At 37.2% G+C, this 18,130-nt stretch overlaps 1 protein-coding gene across 4 annotated transcripts in view; it reads left to right on the forward strand.

Annotated features, from left to right (window-relative positions):
• The window catches only part of TRAPPC13 (trafficking protein particle complex subunit 13), a 41,149-nt gene that overhangs the window by 6,554 nt on the left and 16,465 nt on the right, over positions 1-18,130 (forward strand). For all 4 annotated transcript variants that reach the window (NM_001266356.1, XM_015140114.3, XM_015140115.3 and 1 more), the window contains 4 exon segments: positions 3,866-3,934; positions 4,505-4,604; positions 6,246-6,330; positions 15,242-15,369. In NM_001266356.1, the coding sequence (NP_001253285.1) occupies positions 3,866-3,934; positions 4,505-4,604; positions 6,246-6,330; positions 15,242-15,369 (382 nt within the window).

The raw sequence follows: 18,130 nt of genomic DNA on the forward strand, positions 1-18,130 counted from the left end.
AATAGTTTTGTCACCCAGGTAATCAGCATAATACCCAATAGGTATTTTTTTAGTCCTCATCCCCCTGTCACCTTCCACCCTCAAATAGGCCTCAGTGTCTATTGTTCTCTTCTTTGTGTCCATGTATACTCATTGTTTATCTCTCACTTATGAGAATACGTGGTATTTTGTTTTCTGTTCCTGCGTAAATTGGCTTAGGATAATGGCCTGCAGTTGCATCTGTGTTGCTGCAAAGGCCATAATCTGAAAATATGAAGAAAAAAGTTGCTTTTAATACCAGTTTGGAATCGCTTTATTTTTAATGGAGGATCATTTTTTACCCACCATCTCATCACCTGCAAACTACAGGAATCATGAAAAACTAAGCTTTATAGGACTTTTGTTTATAATAGAAATTTGAACCTATAATAAGCAAATATGTTAGCTACACGTTTGGGTGAACTCCGGGGCACTAAAAAAAAAAAAAAAATACGTTTTAGGGTTCCCTTGAGACTGTATTTTCTCTTTATTCAGATTTCTTTTCTAATGAAATGAAAATAATAATGGGGAAGAAATAGAAAACACCAACTAGTACTAAAAGTGAACTTACCAGCCTGGGCAACATAGTAAAACCCCATCTCTACAAAAAATACAGAAGTTAACCAGGCATGGTAGCATGTGACAGTAGTCCCAGCCTCTTGGTGGGCAGGGGGAAGGGGTGCGTCTGAGGCAGGAGGATCACTTGAGCTCAGGAGGTCAAGACTGCAGTCATCCATGATCATACCACTGTAGTCCAACCTGGGTAACAAAGTGAGACCCTGTCTCAAAAAAAATAAGTGATTTTAGCTGTGGGAGAAACTGCCTCCTCTGTATCACTTTCAAGGGCACCTTTATCTGTTTTCAGGGCACTTTTTAATCTGTTTTCTTAGTTAAAAATAAGAGTGAAGGTTGGAAACACCTCCCCATATTCATCTGTAGCTGATTGATACTCTTTTTGGAATAGATTCCTACTTTGAAATCCCATGGGATATTTCTGGTAAGGCATGACATTCCAGGTTTATGGCTCTAGGCTTATAATTAATAATTATTATAGAGAATTTTTTAACAGAGTGAAATCACCAGGGTTCAAATCTAGATTCTACCACTTATCTACTAATATAGTCCTTTGTATGCAAATTACCCTCTACAGGCATTGTCAATGCCCTATCTGTATATTGGGATTAATGTAATACCAACTTAGAGAGTACTCATGAGAATTAAATGTGTTCAGCTTGTAAAATATTTAGCATAATGCCTGGCGCTAGTAAATGCTCAGTAAATGCTAGCTATACAAAGTAACTTCAGAAATTTTAAGGGTAGCATTTGTTGAGTATTTCAAAAGCCAGCTGCTTAATATAGCAGGTTATTATTGGCCTCAGTTTCTGAAACTTACACTTTCAAAATAATGTCAGTTATTTAGGGACTTTCATGAAGTGCTCATTATTTTATTCAGGGAAGATCTGAATAGCAGAACCTACACCAAATACGGATGCTACAAAACTGAACGTAGTACATAAGAGCCTACACTTCATGGAGTTTGGAAAGGAGTCAAGGTACCATGAGAGAAACAGAATGACCTGTTAACTTTTTTTCTCAAAAAGATGACATTTAAGCTGAAACCAGAATGAGAAAGCCACTAAATTTGATATGAATACCATAGTTGGTTAATTAGTAGTTGGGCGGTGCATTTTTACATATGCTAGAACGCTACTTATATTCTGAATTGACCATGTAGGTCTATAGTCTTTATAGTATTTTGGCTTTGATTTGAAGGAATATATATATATATATATATATATTTTTTTGAGATGGAGTCTTGCTCTGTTGCCCAGGCTAGAGTGCAGTTGGTGCCATCTTGGCTCACCGCAAGCTCTACCTCCTGGATTCACCCCATTCTCCTGCCTCAGCCTCCCGAGTAGCTGGGACTACTGGCGCCCGCCACCACGCCCGGCTAATTTTTGTTTAGTAGAGACAGAGTTTCACCATGTTAGCCAGGATGATCTCGAACTCCTGACCTCGTGATCCACCCGCCTTGGCACTCCCAAAGTGCTGGGATTATAGGCATGAGCCACCACGCCCGGCCAGACTTGATAATGAACTAGCCCTCTGTGATTCATTTTCTGAAAATTTTTACAAGTTTTTATTATTTTTAAATTTTATGTTTTTGTTTTTATTTTGATGTGGTCAAATGACACTCTAGAAGAAACTGAAAAAGATTTTTAAAAAAATTATAGAGTGTTTACTCTCATTAGATTATATTTAATATTCTATTTCAATTTTTTTTACTTTTCTGTGGCTTTTTGTTTGTTTAATTTATATTTAAAATGAATTTTTTAGTTAAATTTTATTTTTCCAGATAGCTAATAACCATTTGTCTTTGTGCCTTATAATGAAAAATCCTTTTACTAATTGATTTTTTAACTTTTAATCCCTTAATTGATTTTTTTTTTTTTTTTTTTTTTTGGTCAAGACGTTGTTTTTTTAAAATCTCTCTCCCAACTATTTCTTTTTCTTTTTTTTTTTTTTTTTTTTTTTTTTTTGAGATGGAGTCTTGCTCTGTCGCCTGGGCTGGAGTGCAGTGCCACGATCTCAGCTCACTGCAGCCTCCGCCTCCCGGGTTCACGCCATTCTCCTGCCTCAGCCTCCTGAGTAGCTGGGACTACAAGTGCCCGCCACCACACCCATCTAATTTTTTGTATTTTTAGTAGAGACGGGGTTTCACCGTGTTAGCCAGGATGGTCTCGATTCCCTGACCTCGTGATCCGCCCACCTCGGCCTCCAAAAGTACTGGGATTACAGGTGTGAGCCACCGTGCCCAGCCACTCCCAGCTGTTTCTTTATATAAGTATATCCTATCTTTTTTTCGAAAAACTAATATATCGGTATGGTCTTAATAAGCCGATTAGTTGATTATGGATTTAAATATGTTATAATATATAGTAAATTCAGTTCTTCCTCTTTTTTTCCTCCGTTAATTTCCTTAGCTTATTTTCATCTATTTGTTTCTTTAGATAAACTTTAGACACATTCTATCATGTTGCAAAAATAAATCTTAGTTTTGGTTAGAATTATATAAACCTATATGTTAACTGACATTTTTATAATTTCTACACAGAATTAATATTACTTAAAGAAACACTTGGGTGGGCGTGGTGGCTCATGCCTGTAATCCCAGCACTTTGGGAGGCCAAGGTAGGCAGATCACTCGAGGTCAGGAGTTCGAGACCAGCCTGGCCAACATGGGGATACCCCGTCTCTATTAAAACTACAAAAAATAATAGTAATAACCAGGCATGGTGGTGCATTCCTGTAATCCCAACTACTTGGGAGGCTGAGGCAGGAGAATTGCTTGAACCTGGGAGGCAGAGGTTGCAGTGAGCCAAGATTGCGCCACTACACTCCAGCCTGGGTGACAGAGTAAGGCTCTGTCTCAAAACAAACAAACAAACAAAAAAACACTTAGTGAGCTTCCAATGTTAATATTTTGTTGATATTGTTTACAGCGAAGTCACTTAGACTTTTTAAAGCCTTATGCTCCTAATATTCTTTAAGCTTTAAAAATTTTATTTTCCAGTTTTTCTATAATGAATGTATATTGTATTTATATTTACTTTTTATAATTCATAAGTTGTAAATGGTTCTTATATAAGATTCTTTTGTAACATTAAAATTCTTAATAAATCACTGATATGTGATAACCTTAGGAAGTATGTAGTATTATGTTTAAGAAGTATTTAGGTTATATTTTATGTTAGTATAAAATGGATGAATATCATACACTAGACTTGAGAATATTAACCCTAAGCAGTATTAATGTTTTGTTTTCTTTTACTTTTTTACTTCACAGTGATGCGGCTGACTAAGCCTACTTTATTCACCAATATCCCAGTAACATGTGAAGAGAAAGACTTACCTGGTATGGCACATGCTTTCCTCTATTTGCACCTAGGGAAAAGTTGAAACCTGAATTGCCTACATTAACTTGGACTAAGCCTAGCCCTGTGAATTTTATGCTAACCATTTGCTGGATTCTTTGTTGCCTATTTTTGTATCATGTGAAAGGTGGCCATCTGAGTAACAGGTCTTACTTATACTCTGCAAGTCCAAATTATGTTGATATCATATGGCAATATGAGACTTACAGTTTAAGATATATTCATATTCATAATACTATTAAAATTGCCTTCATCCTCAAGTGTTGCGTCAATGTATATATTAGCATTCCCTTTGTTTAGAATTGTTGGGGCTTTCTCTAGTATATTTTCTATCTCATGACGTACATTTTTCTTTGTTTCTAAAGTGTCCATTCCCTGTGAGATCAGAATTTTTTTGACATGATTTGTTGTATTAAAATCTAGAAGTTAGACTTTTTAAATATCATTTTTGTCAAGAGGTTGTTTTTTAAAATATCTCTCCTAGTTCTTTATGTAAGAAAAAGTTATTTAAAAGGTAGATGTTAGAATTTTATGTTTTTCTCTTCATTCAGGAGATCTCTTTAACCAACTGATGAGAGATGATCCGTCAACTGTTAATGGTGCAGAAGTTTTAATGTTGGGAGAAATGCTGACTTTACCACAAAATTTTGGGTAAGAATGACATATTCACATAAGAAACCTTGTAAAGCCTACAAATTATGTTTTCAAAAAAGAACTATGGGATGGGGAAATGCTCATGATACATTTCCTTTTTTTTTTTTTTTTTTTTTTCTGAGATGGAGTCTCGCACTGTTGCCCAGGCTGGAGTGCAGTGGTGCCATCTCTGCTTAGTGTAGCCTCCATCCACTGGGTTCAAGCCATTCTCCTGCCTCAGCCTCCCCAGTAGCTAGGACTACAGGCGCACACACTGCCCTGGCTAATTTTTGTGTTTTTAGTAGAGACCGTGTTTCGCTATGTTAGTCAGGCTGACCTTGAACTCCTGATCTCAGGTGATCCACCCACCTCAGCCTCCCAAAGTGCTGGGATTACAGGCGTGAGCCACCACGCCTAGCACATGATACATTTGAGGGGCAAAAAGATTATTAAAAAATCATACTATGTGATTATGGCTTTCTGTTTTTTTAAAAAAAAGATATATACCAAAATAAAATGTTAATAGTGGTTCCTAGGATAATAGAATTTTTACTTTCTTCTTTAGATCTTAACTATATTTTTAATGGCCATATACTTTTTTAACTACTAATGTAAATGTCTTTTTCAGAAGCCACTCTGTTTTTTGCCTCATAGTCCTCTCCCAAAATGAGTTATCAGACTTGTCAGCTAATTAGGAACTCTAAATTTATTTCTTCTGTTATTCTTAGCTGTATTATTATTCTAGATTAATAATAAGGTAGAAGCCTCTGGTTCCACTCTGTAACAGACAGAATTTGAGACAGAAGGAAATTTTACAGATTGTTTTTATAGTTTTACAGAATGTGGTCATTGACTAGCGTCTTGAAAAACTGTAAAAAATATAAAACTATGTAAGATAAAACCACTGGTGATTTTTATTCAGATAACTTAGGAAATAAAATAAATTGGTAAAAATACCCCAATATCAATAACTTAGAGCTCTTCTACATTCAGGGAATAAGTTATTGCAAGAATAGAAACTTGGCTTTCTCTAACCTATTCAAATACAAATCCTGACTTTAGCATAGATCTAATTTCAGTGAGTCTTATCTCTAGTGAGGCTGGCATTTTGTACAGTAAAGGCCAAATATATCATGTTTTATAGATTACATCCATATTTTGATTTGCACTAGGTAATGAATGAGTGGCCTAGTGTGAACAAAGGAATGTTGAAACAATATTTCACCAGATTTCTATCCTTTAGTAAATGTTTCTCCATTTGAAGTCCTTAGTGATTCTCACACAGAATATCTAATGTAAAACCTGAATGGGTCCAGATGCGGTGGCTCATGCCTGTAATCCCAGCACTCTGAGAGGCCGAGGCGAGCGGATCATAAAGTCAGGAGATCGAGACCATCATGACTAACACGGTGAAACCCCATCTCTACCAAACATACAAAAAATTAGCTGGGCATGGTGGCAGGCACCTGTAGTCTCAGCTACTCGGGAGGCTGAGGCAGGAGAATGGGATGAACCTGGGAGATGGAGCTTGCAGTGAGCCAAGATCGCGCCACTGCACTCCAGCCTGGACAACAGAGCGAGACTCAGTATCAAAAAAAAAAAAAAAAAAAGAAACGTGAATGGATTTCTGCCTAAATAAATACTTGTTTTATTTTACAGGAATATATTTTTGGGAGAGACCTTTTCCAGTTACATCAGCGTTCATAATGATAGCAATCAAGTTGTAAAAGACATATTGGTAAAAGTAAGTAACATTCTTACTTGGGATGTATTTTACTGTTTAACAAAGGTTTTTTTTAGGCCGGGCATGGTGGCTCATACCTGTAATCCCAGCAGTTTAGGAGGCTGAGGCAGGTGGATCACCTGAGGTCAGAAGTTCAAAACCAGCCTGGCCAACGTGGTGAAACCCCATCTCTACTAAAAATACAAAAATAAGCTGGGTGTGGTGGTGCACACCTGCAGTCCCAGCTACTTGGCAGGCTAAGGCAGGAGAGGCTAAGGCTTGAACCCAGGAGGTGAAGGTTGCAGTGAGCCAAGATCATGCCACTGCACTCCAGCCTGGGTGACAGAGTTAGACTCCATCTCAAATAAAAAAAAAAGAAAGAAAAAGAAAAAGGTTTTTTTATATCTATTATGTTGTTGGCACTTCATTAAATGCATGTTTGATACAATAATTTTTAATTGTCATTAACAAGCACTAATGAATGCCTAAAGTTATAAAGTATTATGCTAGGCATGAAACCATTTTTCCTATTCAACAAGGTTTGTGATTGCTTGGGTGAGAAAATGTACCAGTCAAAGGTAAACAGCAGTTTAGCATTTGTTAATGTATGTCATAAACATAGAGGAGGAAAGATCACTGGAGATTATATCAATCAGGAAGGTTTTTTAGGGGAGAGGGAAAGCGAAGAGGATCTTGAAAGAATGGAAGAATACAGATAACAAGGCAAGGGAGACATGGTAATCAGAGGCAGAGACATAGCGATACACATGTGTTCTTTTAACAGCGACCATATTTCACTTGGTAAGAGGAGGTAAGGTGGTACAGAGAAATAGTAGGTGTATTAGTCTATTTTCATGCTGCTGATAAAGTCATACCCAAGACTGGGCAATTTACCAAAGAAAGAGGTTTAATGGACTTACAGTTCCATGTGACTGGGGACAATCATGGCGGAAGGCAAGGAGGAGCAAGTCATGTCTCACGTGGATGGCAGCGGGCAAAGAGAGAGAGCTTGTGCGGGGAAACTCCCATTTTTCAAACCATCAGATCTCAGCCTGTCGTAGTGACTCATGCCTGTAATCCCAGCACTTTGGGAGGCTGAGGTGGGCGGATCACTTGAGGTCAGGAGTTCAAGACCATCCTGCCCAATGTGGTGAAACACCATTTCTACTAAAAATACAAAAATTAGCCAGGAGGGTTGGTGTGTGCCTGTAATCCCAGCTACCTGGGAAGCTGAGGCAGTAGGATCACTTGAACCTGGGAGACTGAGGTTGCAGCCAGCCAAGACTGTGCCACTGCACTCCTGGCTGACTGGGTGACAGAGCAATACTCCATCCCCCCAAAAATAAAAATAAATAAAACCATCAGATCTCATGAGACTTATTGACTGTCATGAGAATAGCACAGGAAAGACCCACCCCCATGATTCAGTTATCTCCCACTAGGCCCCTCCCACAATACATGGGAATTACAGGAGCTACAAGATAAGATTTGGGTGGGGTCACAGAGCCAAACCATATCAGTAGCCATACAGTAGAGCATCTTGAAAGCAGGCTAAGGTTTTATTTAACCTTTCTTGAAAAATTATTTTTTAAAACAGACAAAAAATTAATTAATTAAAGTAAAAAAACCAGGCCCAGCACAGTGGCTTATACCTGGAATCCCAACAATTTGGGAGGCTCTGGCAGAAGGATTGCTTGAGGCCAGGAGTTCAAGACCAGCCTGGGAAACATAACAAGACCCCCCCATCTCTACAAACAATTTAAAAAGTAGTTGAGCATGCTGGCACACATCATTGGTCCCAGCTACTTATGAAGCTGAAGCGGGAGGATTGTTTAAACCCAGGAGTTTGAGGCTGCAGTGAGTTTTGCCTGGGCACTCCAGCATGCACTACAGAACAAGACCCTGTCTCTGAAAAAAATTAAATAAAAAACAGCAGGCAGTTGGCTTTTGAGCACTCTTTGTGTTGGAAAGACTGATATGAGCACATTGTATGGGATGCTTTGTAGAAAATGGAACAGTTAGAAGACCCTTGAAATAGTGTAGATATTAAAAGATAGAATATGCTAACTCAGCTAACAACTTGAAATTTCTTCAAAAGAATAAGTGCGAAAAGAAGGTGAAAATTCACAGTATGTGGGGAAAAAGTTGTAAAACCTGTCTTAGAGTGATGAGTTCAGGTAATTGGAGTATTGCCAGAAAGGACCTCTAATTAGAATGAGTTTGAAAATGATCATAGAGTTTTAAAGTTAACAAGGATGTTAGAGAACAGACTCAACTTCCAGAAACTGGATGCAAATTTGTGCATACACGTACATATGTTTATCATATATAGATGGAGTCTCTGCCTTTCATTAAATTAGGGGTTGACAAACTATAGCCTAAAGACCGAATTTCATCCATTGTCTGTTTTTATAAGGCTTTTGAACTAAGAATGGTTTTCACATTTTCAAATTATTGAAAATAATATTTTGTGACGTGAAAATTACATGAAATTCAAATTTCAAGGCCAGGTGTGGTGGCTCATGCCTATAATCCCAGTGCTTTGGGATCCAAGGCAGGAAGATTGCTTCAGGCTAAGAGTTGGAGCCCAACCTACACAGCATTGCAAGGCACCGCCTCTGCAAACAAACCAACAAAAAAGAAATTCAAATGTTAGTGTTCATAAATAAAGTTTTATTGACACACAGCCATACTCATTTGTTTATGTATTATCTGTGGCTGATTTCCAGCTACCACAGCAGTTGTATAGTTGAAACATAGATTGTATGGCCTCCGAAATCTAAAATATTTGCTAATGACTTCAGAGAAAAAGTTTGCCAACCTCTGCATTCGATTGTTAAAAGATCTGATTTTCAAAAGTTTGAGAACATAACTTTTGTCTTTCTACGTTGTAAATACTGAATTTCTTGGCAATTCAGTAAATACTGGCAATTCAGTAAATTCAGTAAATGTTGAATTTATTTTTATAAGATAGATTAATAAAATAGCAAAGGCATATACTTTAAGATGTCAGTACTATTATAAAGATCAAAGAATACAGTAGTATGCATGTTCTAAAACATGATTTTATATTTCATGCCTTTATTCACTTTTATAATAATAATTAGTAGTACTGTGCAGTACTCACCAGGGGTCTTCTTAGGCTCAACTAGACATTCAGACTCATGATATATAAAACGCTATTTTTCTTTTTACTTTTTTTTGAGACAGTCTCTAGTTCATCTAGTTCTGTCACCCAAGCTGGAGTGCAGTAGCATGATCATAGCTCACTGTAGCCTCAAACTCACGGGCTCAAGGGATCCTACTGCCTTAGCCTTCTGAGTAACTGGGACTGCAGGGTTGTGACACTATCCCTGTCTAATTTTTTAATAGTTTTTAGAGACAAGGTCTCGCTATGTTGCTCAAGCAGGTCTTGAACTCCTGAACTCAAGCAATCCTCCCGCCTCAGCCTCCCAAAGTGCTGGGATTACACATGTGAGTTACCGCACCTGGCCAGATAAGCTAATTGTGACATCAGAATCACTTAAGAGGATATAGGTCATGAAGCACAGAATGATATTGACCTATATTTGTGTGAGTGTTGTCTTTTGATCAGGTTTTAGGTGTCAGTATTATGGTTGCTTAATAAAAGATTTCGAACATTTTTCCAATATTTTCGGTGCTTTGCAACAATATGTGCATCAGGCTAAACTTAGTGGCTCGTGGCTGTAATCCAGCACTTTGGGAGACCAAGGCAGGAGGAGCCCTTGAATCCAGGAGGCTCCCCAGGACTCACCTGGGGAATATAATGATCAAAGTCTCTACAAAAAAAAAATTTAAAAATTCTCTGGCCATCGTGGCACATACTTGTATTCCTAGCTACTTGGGAGGCTGAGGCAGGAGGATCACTTGAACTCATGAATTTGAGGCTGCAGTAAGCTATGATTATGCCACTGCATTCTAGCCTGGATGACAGGGCAATACCCTGTCTGAGAAAACAAAACAAAACAAAACAAATACAGAGAACTGTGGATCATTTAGATTATCTATTCTTTGAAGGATTTATAGAATTCCCTGCAAAATCATATGAGCTAGTTCTTTTCTTTTTTAAAATGGGGAAACTCCCTGATAACATTTTTTCTTTTTTTTTTTTCCCTATGGATACTAGTATGTTTAAGCAGTTCACCTCTAAGGGTGTCAGTTTTGTTAAGCTGTTTTTTTCTAGGAAATAATCCATTTCATTTCATATAGATTTTCACATTTATCTGCATAGAAGTCTGTAAAGTAGGCTCTTAAAATTGTCTTCTGTTGGCTGGGTGCAGTGGCTCATGCCTGTAATCCCAGCACTTTGGGAGGCCGAGGCAGGTGGATCATCTGAGGTCAGGAGTTTGAGACCAGCCTGGCCAAAATGGTGAAACCTCATCTCTACTAAAAATACAAAATTAGCGGGGCGTGGTCACAGGCGCCTGTAATCCTAGCTTAGAATTGCTTGAACTCAGGAGGTGGAGATTGCGGTGAGCCGAGATCACACCACTGTACTCCAGCCTGGGCGACAGAGTGAGACTCCATCTAAAAAAAAAACAAAAAAAAAATTTCTTCTGTTGCAACATTTTCCCCTGGTCATTTCTTAGGTTTGATTTTTTCTTGATTAAGTTAGCTAGCTCTTGGTTTGTGTATTTTAACTTCAAAAAAAAAATCCAAGACTTAAAAAATTATTGTATCCAATATGTTTCCATTCTCTATTAATTTGTGCTTTTATTTCTTTTATTATGCTTCTGTTTATTTACTTTATTTTTCTACCATTTTTGAGCTAGGAATTTTATTATTTTATTTTGATTCTTTGATTTATATTGATAAAAGTTAATTTTCCTGTGATTCACTGCTTTTTATATCCTGAAGATTCAAATGCATAGCATTTTTATTCTCAATACTTTTGATTTTAAGAGGTGAGGTTTCACTCTGTTGCCCAGGCTGGTGCAATCATAGTTCACTGTAGCCTTCACGTCCAAGGCTCAAGCAATCCTCCCATCTTAGCCTCCTGAGTTGCTGTAACTGCAGTTGCATACCACCACACCTGGCTAATTATTTTTTATTTTTTAGAGACAGCATCTCACTCTGTTGCCCAACGTAGTGAGACCAAATTAAAAAATAAATTAAAAATTAAAAATTGATGGTGGAAGGAAGAGCTGATGCCTACTGTACAATGATAAAAGAGGTAGTAACAGTGTTGAACATCCCAAACACCATTCTTACATTAAGACAAGATAATAAGTGTGAAAATACTTTGCAGAATTGCCCAAATTAAAAACCTTTTTTATATTTTTGTCATTACTTTTTAAAGAATTCTGTAATTTCATTTGTATTTCACCTTCTACCCAAGGGTTGTTTAATGCAAAAGGTTTTTAGGGGGAAAGGTTTATTTTTTTTTTCTATTTTAATTGTTGTTCGTAATTTATAGTTTTATTACATTCCAATCAGTGTTGTTCTTGTAATATTTCAGCTTATGGAACTTAACTGATGATGTCTTATGACCCCATATTGATTTTTTATGAATTTTCTATGTGTACTTGAGAAGAATGTGTATGCTTTAGATATTCATAAGAGCTGTTTTATCATTTGTGTTATTTAGGGCTAGATTCTATATCTTTATTTATTGTCAACTTCATCTGTCTTATACTAAGAGTGCATGTTTGTCTCTTATTACTAGTGTATTTCTATTTACATCTTCTAAAATCTCATATATTTTGCTTTATAAAGGCTATGCTGTTTCGGCCGGGCGCGGTGGCTCACGCCTGTAATCCCAGCACTTTTGGAGGCTGAGGTGGGCGGATCACAAGGTCAGGAGATCTAGACCATCCTGGCTAACATGGTGAAACCCCACCTCTACTAAAAATACAAAAATTAGCTGGGCATGGTAGCGGGCACCTGTAGTCCCAGCTACTCAGGAGGCTGAGGCAGGAGAAAGATGTGAACCTGGGAGGCAGAGCTTGCAGTGAGCTGACATCACCCCACTGCACTCCAGCCTGGGTGACAAAGCAAGATTCCATCTCAAAAAACAAAACAAAAAAGACTACGCTGTTTCATGCATATTTATAATTATTGTTAGTCATTGTGAATTGTGGCTTTTAATATTAAAAATATTCAAGTAGATTGCTCAGGAAGATTTTGTGGGTACAATATTCTCTGAGCCCTTGTTCAAAGGTGTTTTTCAATATTTGAAGTTCAGTTTGGCTAGATTTAAAATCTTTTCTTTACATTTTTATTTCCTTATGTTTTTTGAAAATGCTACTACTTTATTGCTCAGCTGTGTATGTTGTTTTTGAGAGGATTGAAGCCAGTCTAATTCTCTTGCCTTGTAAGTTATTTCATGATTTTTCCTGGAGGTCCTGGTGATTTTTTTCTGTATGTTTCAAAATTGGTCTTTGGGTGTGATTTCCCTGATTCCAAGCAGACCCTTTCAATGTGGGTCTGCAACCTCCACCTCCTGTGTTCAAGTGATTCTCCTGCCTCAGCCTCGCAAGTAGCTGGGATTACAGGAACATGCCACCATGTCTGGCCAATTATACCAAACTCTTGGTGTCCTCTGAAGACATCTGGAGCTTTCACACTGGTGGTATTTTGCTAGCTCTGTTCAACTTACTTAGAGTTCCCCCTACCCTCTTTCCTCTGCCTTTTCAAATCCTACTTATCAAAAGCCGCAGTTATGATTAAAATGACACATAAGACACATAGGAAAACATATGTAACAGAAAGCCAATGGATTCAATTATGTCTTTTTTTTTCTAATTTCAAAAATGTTTAAGAATTTATATCTGGGTGCAGTGGCTCACGCCTGTATTCCCAGCACTTTGGGAGCCCGAGGCAGCAGATCACTTGAGACCAGAAGTTTGAGACCAGCCTAGCCAAGATGGTGAAACCCCGTCTCTGCTAAAAATACAAAATTTAGCCAGCCTTAGTGACACTTGCCTGTAATACCAGCTACTGGGGAGGCTGAGGCAGGAGAATCACTTGAACCTGGGAGGTGGAGGTTGCAGTGAACCAAGATAGTGCCACTGCACTCCAACCTGGGTGACAGAGCGAGACTCCGTCTCAAAAAAAAAAAAGTGTTTAAGAATTTTTAGGTCTGGGAGCGGTGGCTTATGCCTGTAATCTCAGCACTTTGGGAGGCTGAGGCAGGCAGATCACCTAAGGCCAGGAGTTCAAGACCAGCCTGGCCAACATGGTGAAACTCCGTCTCTGTTAAAAATACAAAAAATTAGCTAGACATGATGATGGGTGCCTGTAATCCCAGCTACCTGGGAGGCTGAGGCAGGAGAACCGCTTGAACCTGGGAGGCTGAGGTTGCAGTCAGCTGAGATCATGCCATTGCACTCCAGCCTGGGCAAGAAGAGTGAAACTCTTTTTAAAAAAAAAGAATTTTGAATCTTAGCTTTGTTACTTATGATTTGTAAAACCTTGGGAAAGTTGTTACTTTTCTGTGCCTTGGTTTCATTGTCTATGAAATGGGGATAATACTAATACCTCCTCCAGGATATGGGGATTAAATGAGTAATATGCTTAGAACAGGGCCTTTGCACATAATAGGTACCAAATAAATGTGAGCTACTATTGTTTTATAACTGAGTATAACAAAATACACAGCACTAATAAATAGCACATTTCAAAGTGACTAACATAAGATTGTTGGGTTAGAATTAACTGCAAAACTGTTTTTTAAAAGAAACAAAAACTTAAAAGAATCCTAGCTCTCATGTAAAAACCTCCACTAATTCCCATGACCTAATGTGATCTTTGCTTTCCCTCAATTTTTTTTGCCTTGGAAGTTTTATCATAAATTCATCCATTCATTATTCAACAAATATTGATTAATTGCCTACTATGTGCCAGGCACCGTGCTATAGTGGTGAGCAAGAGAAGACGAGGTTCCTGCCTCCATAGACTTTTCTGGTAGGGGAGACAGAAAGAAACAGGTAAACAAAGTCATAAATAAGGTAATTATAGATTGTGATAAATGTTACAAAGGAAGCAAAAGTTGAATGTGATAGAAAGTAATTGAGATAAGGGAGGGAGGGTAGTTTTAAGACAGAGTGATAAATGTTCAAAAGGAGAAAAAAGAAATATAATGGAGCATCATCGGGTGGACGGAAAGTGCTACTTTAGACGAGGTAGTGCTTTCTTAGTTGGTGACTTTTTATGTCATTTTCTAGTTATCTTATAAACTAATTGGTCTCTGACATATAATTTTGTTTTGGACAATTACTTATCTTTTAGTGTTATATACTAGCACATACATGCATATGTATTTGTTTTAGTGAAGTCCATCTGAATATATATTTAAAAGCCATGTGTTCATACTGGTGCCTCAGATTCCAGTCCACCACCAAAGACTCACTGTAGCTTCCCCCGCTTTCCTTATTTGTACCGTTTTTTTTTCTCTGAAGGTGAGAAACCTGTCTCTTGTAATCCACAATGTAGTATTTTGTTTTGTCCTAGTATACATATAAAATAGTGAAAAAACACATGTGTTGTAGCTAGAGTACATTTATGTACCATTCTTTTTGTCTTTAGCCATATATTACAGTTAAGATTTTGTTTTCCAAACTTACTTAGGTTAGTTCCACTTTTCCCCTTCCCTCTGCCATAGCGCAATTGTGTTCTTCATTTGTAATACAGTTAGGTTCATTTGTTACTGTTTGTATTCCATTTTGGATTCTCCCTAATTCCTGCCTGATTTTATTTATTTATTTATTTATTTATTGGTGCGGGAGTGTGCCATTGCCATGGTTCTAAGCATCAGAGCTATACAGAAAGGTTTACACAGAAAAGTGTTGCTCCCCTTTTCATCCTTCTTTCCTTATTCTTATTCCCCTATTCTTTCCACTCATAGCCATGCACACCCTGTAGGTAACCAGTCTCATTTGGATTCTTTTTTTTTTTCTAACTTTCTTTCAAGGCTGATCTTCAGACAAGTTCTCAGCGTTTAAATCTTTCAGCCTCCAATGCTGCAGTGGCTGAACTTAAACCGGATTGTTGTATTGATGATGTCATACATCATGAAGTCAAGGAAATTGGAACACACATGTAAGGATTAGTTTTATTAGGTCTCAAAGGTTTTTACTTATATATGCCTTTATTTGAAATTTTTGCTTTCTTTTCATTCACCATGAAGCATAGGAACCTACTTCAAAAGGAATTTTATGTTCTATGTTTACATGTTTACCAGAAATAAAGTTTAAACCAAATGTTTGTTTTGTAGGGAAAAAATCCAATTTATCATCATTTATCTTGTTTTATTTTTTTTACATTTACAATCTCTAAAAAATGAAAAGCTGTGCAAAATGTTTAAAACCCAGATAGCACTCTAAAAGTATATTTATTGTGTTTTGAAATGCTAGTAACTGATGTTATAGTGTTTATTTTTAAATTCAGTTTTTCAGTTTTGTATTTAACCAGGTATATACACTCTACCCTGACAACTCAGAAATATAGGACCAAAATAAGGCACACTGTGAAAAAAAAATCAAATTCTGTATTCCTGTCGTGTGTATGTATTTGAATGTAAATGCTCTATTTTTCTTTCAGTCTGAGGGGCAATATGAAAATTTTAGCCATCTGAAGTAATTTTAGACTTCTTCATCTCCTTTAGAAACCCTACATCCAATCAATTCACAAAATCCTATTAATTCTCCTGAATATCTCTCATTTGTCTCTTCTTCATCTCTGCTTTACCACTTTTGCTCTTCTCTTTGTGCCCATGAAAGGATATAATATTAGCTATTATTTAATCAGTTAATTTTGGTGACAAGCTCTGTTGTTGGGACTTTTTCATGTATATTCTTTGGGCTTTGGAGTCAGACTTCCTAGAATTCAAATTTCAACTTCATCATTTGTTATGTGATCTTGTATAAGTCACTTAATTCTTCTATGATCTCCCACTGTCCTTAGGAAATTCTGACTGCAAATGTTTTACAAAGCTCTCTGCAACCTAATTCTTACCAGCCACAGTAGTTCTTACCATCACCACCCATCCCTCCCTCTCCACCCTGCAGTCATATTGGACTTCTTTTATCTCCAGACTCCAGATTGAAATGCATTCTTCCCTTACAAAGGAATACTATGGCATTTTATGTAGTTTATTTCTACTTCTCTTTCATATCTCAGATTCAGCACTACTTCCTCAGGAAGTTTTCCTAACCTCCTAGACTGGATTAAATACCACTTTTTGTATCTTCTATAGCATCCACCATTTATCATTTTAAAAAATGTTTCATACTTATAATTACTTATTGAGTGCCTGCCTTTCCCATTAAAGTATGAGATCCATGATATCTGCTATAGTCCAAGGATCTAGCAGAGAACAGAAGTCAGTATTTATTGAAATGATAATAAATGTGTAAAATCTCCATTTTACAGAAAATGAGACTTGTACAATTAAGCAGCTAGTTTAGAAGACATAAAACTCAAATCCAAACCTAGTTTTAGATCCTCTACCTTGCTATGCTATTCTTACTGTGAGCACTTTGAAGGCAGGTATTGTGCTTCGATCGGTCCTCTTCCTAGCCCCTGCCTTACTTAGTCAGTACCAGGCAGCACACGTATAAAGAAGAAATTAAATTACCTGCTAATGTTACCACCCCATATAACCAACCGCTATTAAAATATTATTATATTTCTTTCTAGTCTTTTTGCATACGTATGTAAAATAACTATGTATAAATAATTTAATATTTTATAAAATTTTGGCCATATTGTTCATAGTTTTATTTTTTAAAATACACTATTAACATTTTCACACGTATCAGACAGTATTTTTTGAAAACACAGTTTTTGGGCCGGATGTGGTGGCTCACGCCTATAATCTCCAATAATTTGGGAAGCTAAGGTGGGCAGATCGCTTGAGCTCAGAAGCTCAAGACCAGCCTGGAAAACATGGTGAAATCCCATCTTTACAAAAAATACAAAAATTAGCCGGACGTGGTGGAGCATGCCTGTAGTCTCAGGTAGTTGGGAGACTGAGGTGGGAGGATCGCTTGAGCCCAGGAGATCAAGGCTGCAGTGATCCATGATCACGCCACTGCTCTCCAGCCTGGGTGATGGTGGGACCCTGCCTCAAAAAAAAAAAAAAAAATTTTTTTTTTACATGACTCCATCTAACACAATTGTACAGTGTTTTCTGTTTACTGTAATGTTGGATATTTATTTTCAGTTTTTCACTGTTAAAAGTAACACAGAGATGAACACCTTAATGTGTCCTCGTGGAATATTTGAAGTAGTTTTACTATGAGAACATATAAGCATTTTTAAGATTCTTTTACTAAAAGATTGTTTTCCAAATTTCTTCCAACCACTAGCAGTGTAGAAAGACAGTTTCTCTAAACCCTCACCAATTCTGAGATCACTTATAAAGAATTTTTGCCAAATCTTGATAAACAGAAAAATATTACCTCATTATTTTAATGTGTTTCTCTGAATACTTGTGAGGCTGAACATTTTCACATTTTGTTAGCCAGTTATGGTACTGTGATTTAACTGTGCTTTCCTTTTCTCAAGTTTTGAGTGATATATTGGTGTTTTGCTTATTAACTTATGGGAACCCTTTGTCATATTAAGTATTAAAACGTAACCACTTTCTTGTATTGTTACAAGTATTTTATGCTAGTTTGTTTCTGCTTTGTAATTGTTTAGTGTTTTTGATTCAACTTAAAATTTTTTACGGCCGGGGCGGTGGCTCAAGCCTGTAATCACAGCACTTTGGGAGGCCGAGATGGGCGGATCACGAGGTCAGGAGATCGAGACCATCCTGGCTAACACGGTGAAACCCCGTCTCTACTAAAAAATACAA

The sequence above is a fragment of the Macaca mulatta genome, chromosome 6, assembly GCF_049350105.2.
Source record: "Macaca mulatta isolate MMU2019108-1 chromosome 6, T2T-MMU8v2.0, whole genome shotgun sequence".
Classification (NCBI taxonomy): domain Eukaryota; kingdom Metazoa; phylum Chordata; class Mammalia; order Primates; family Cercopithecidae; genus Macaca; species Macaca mulatta.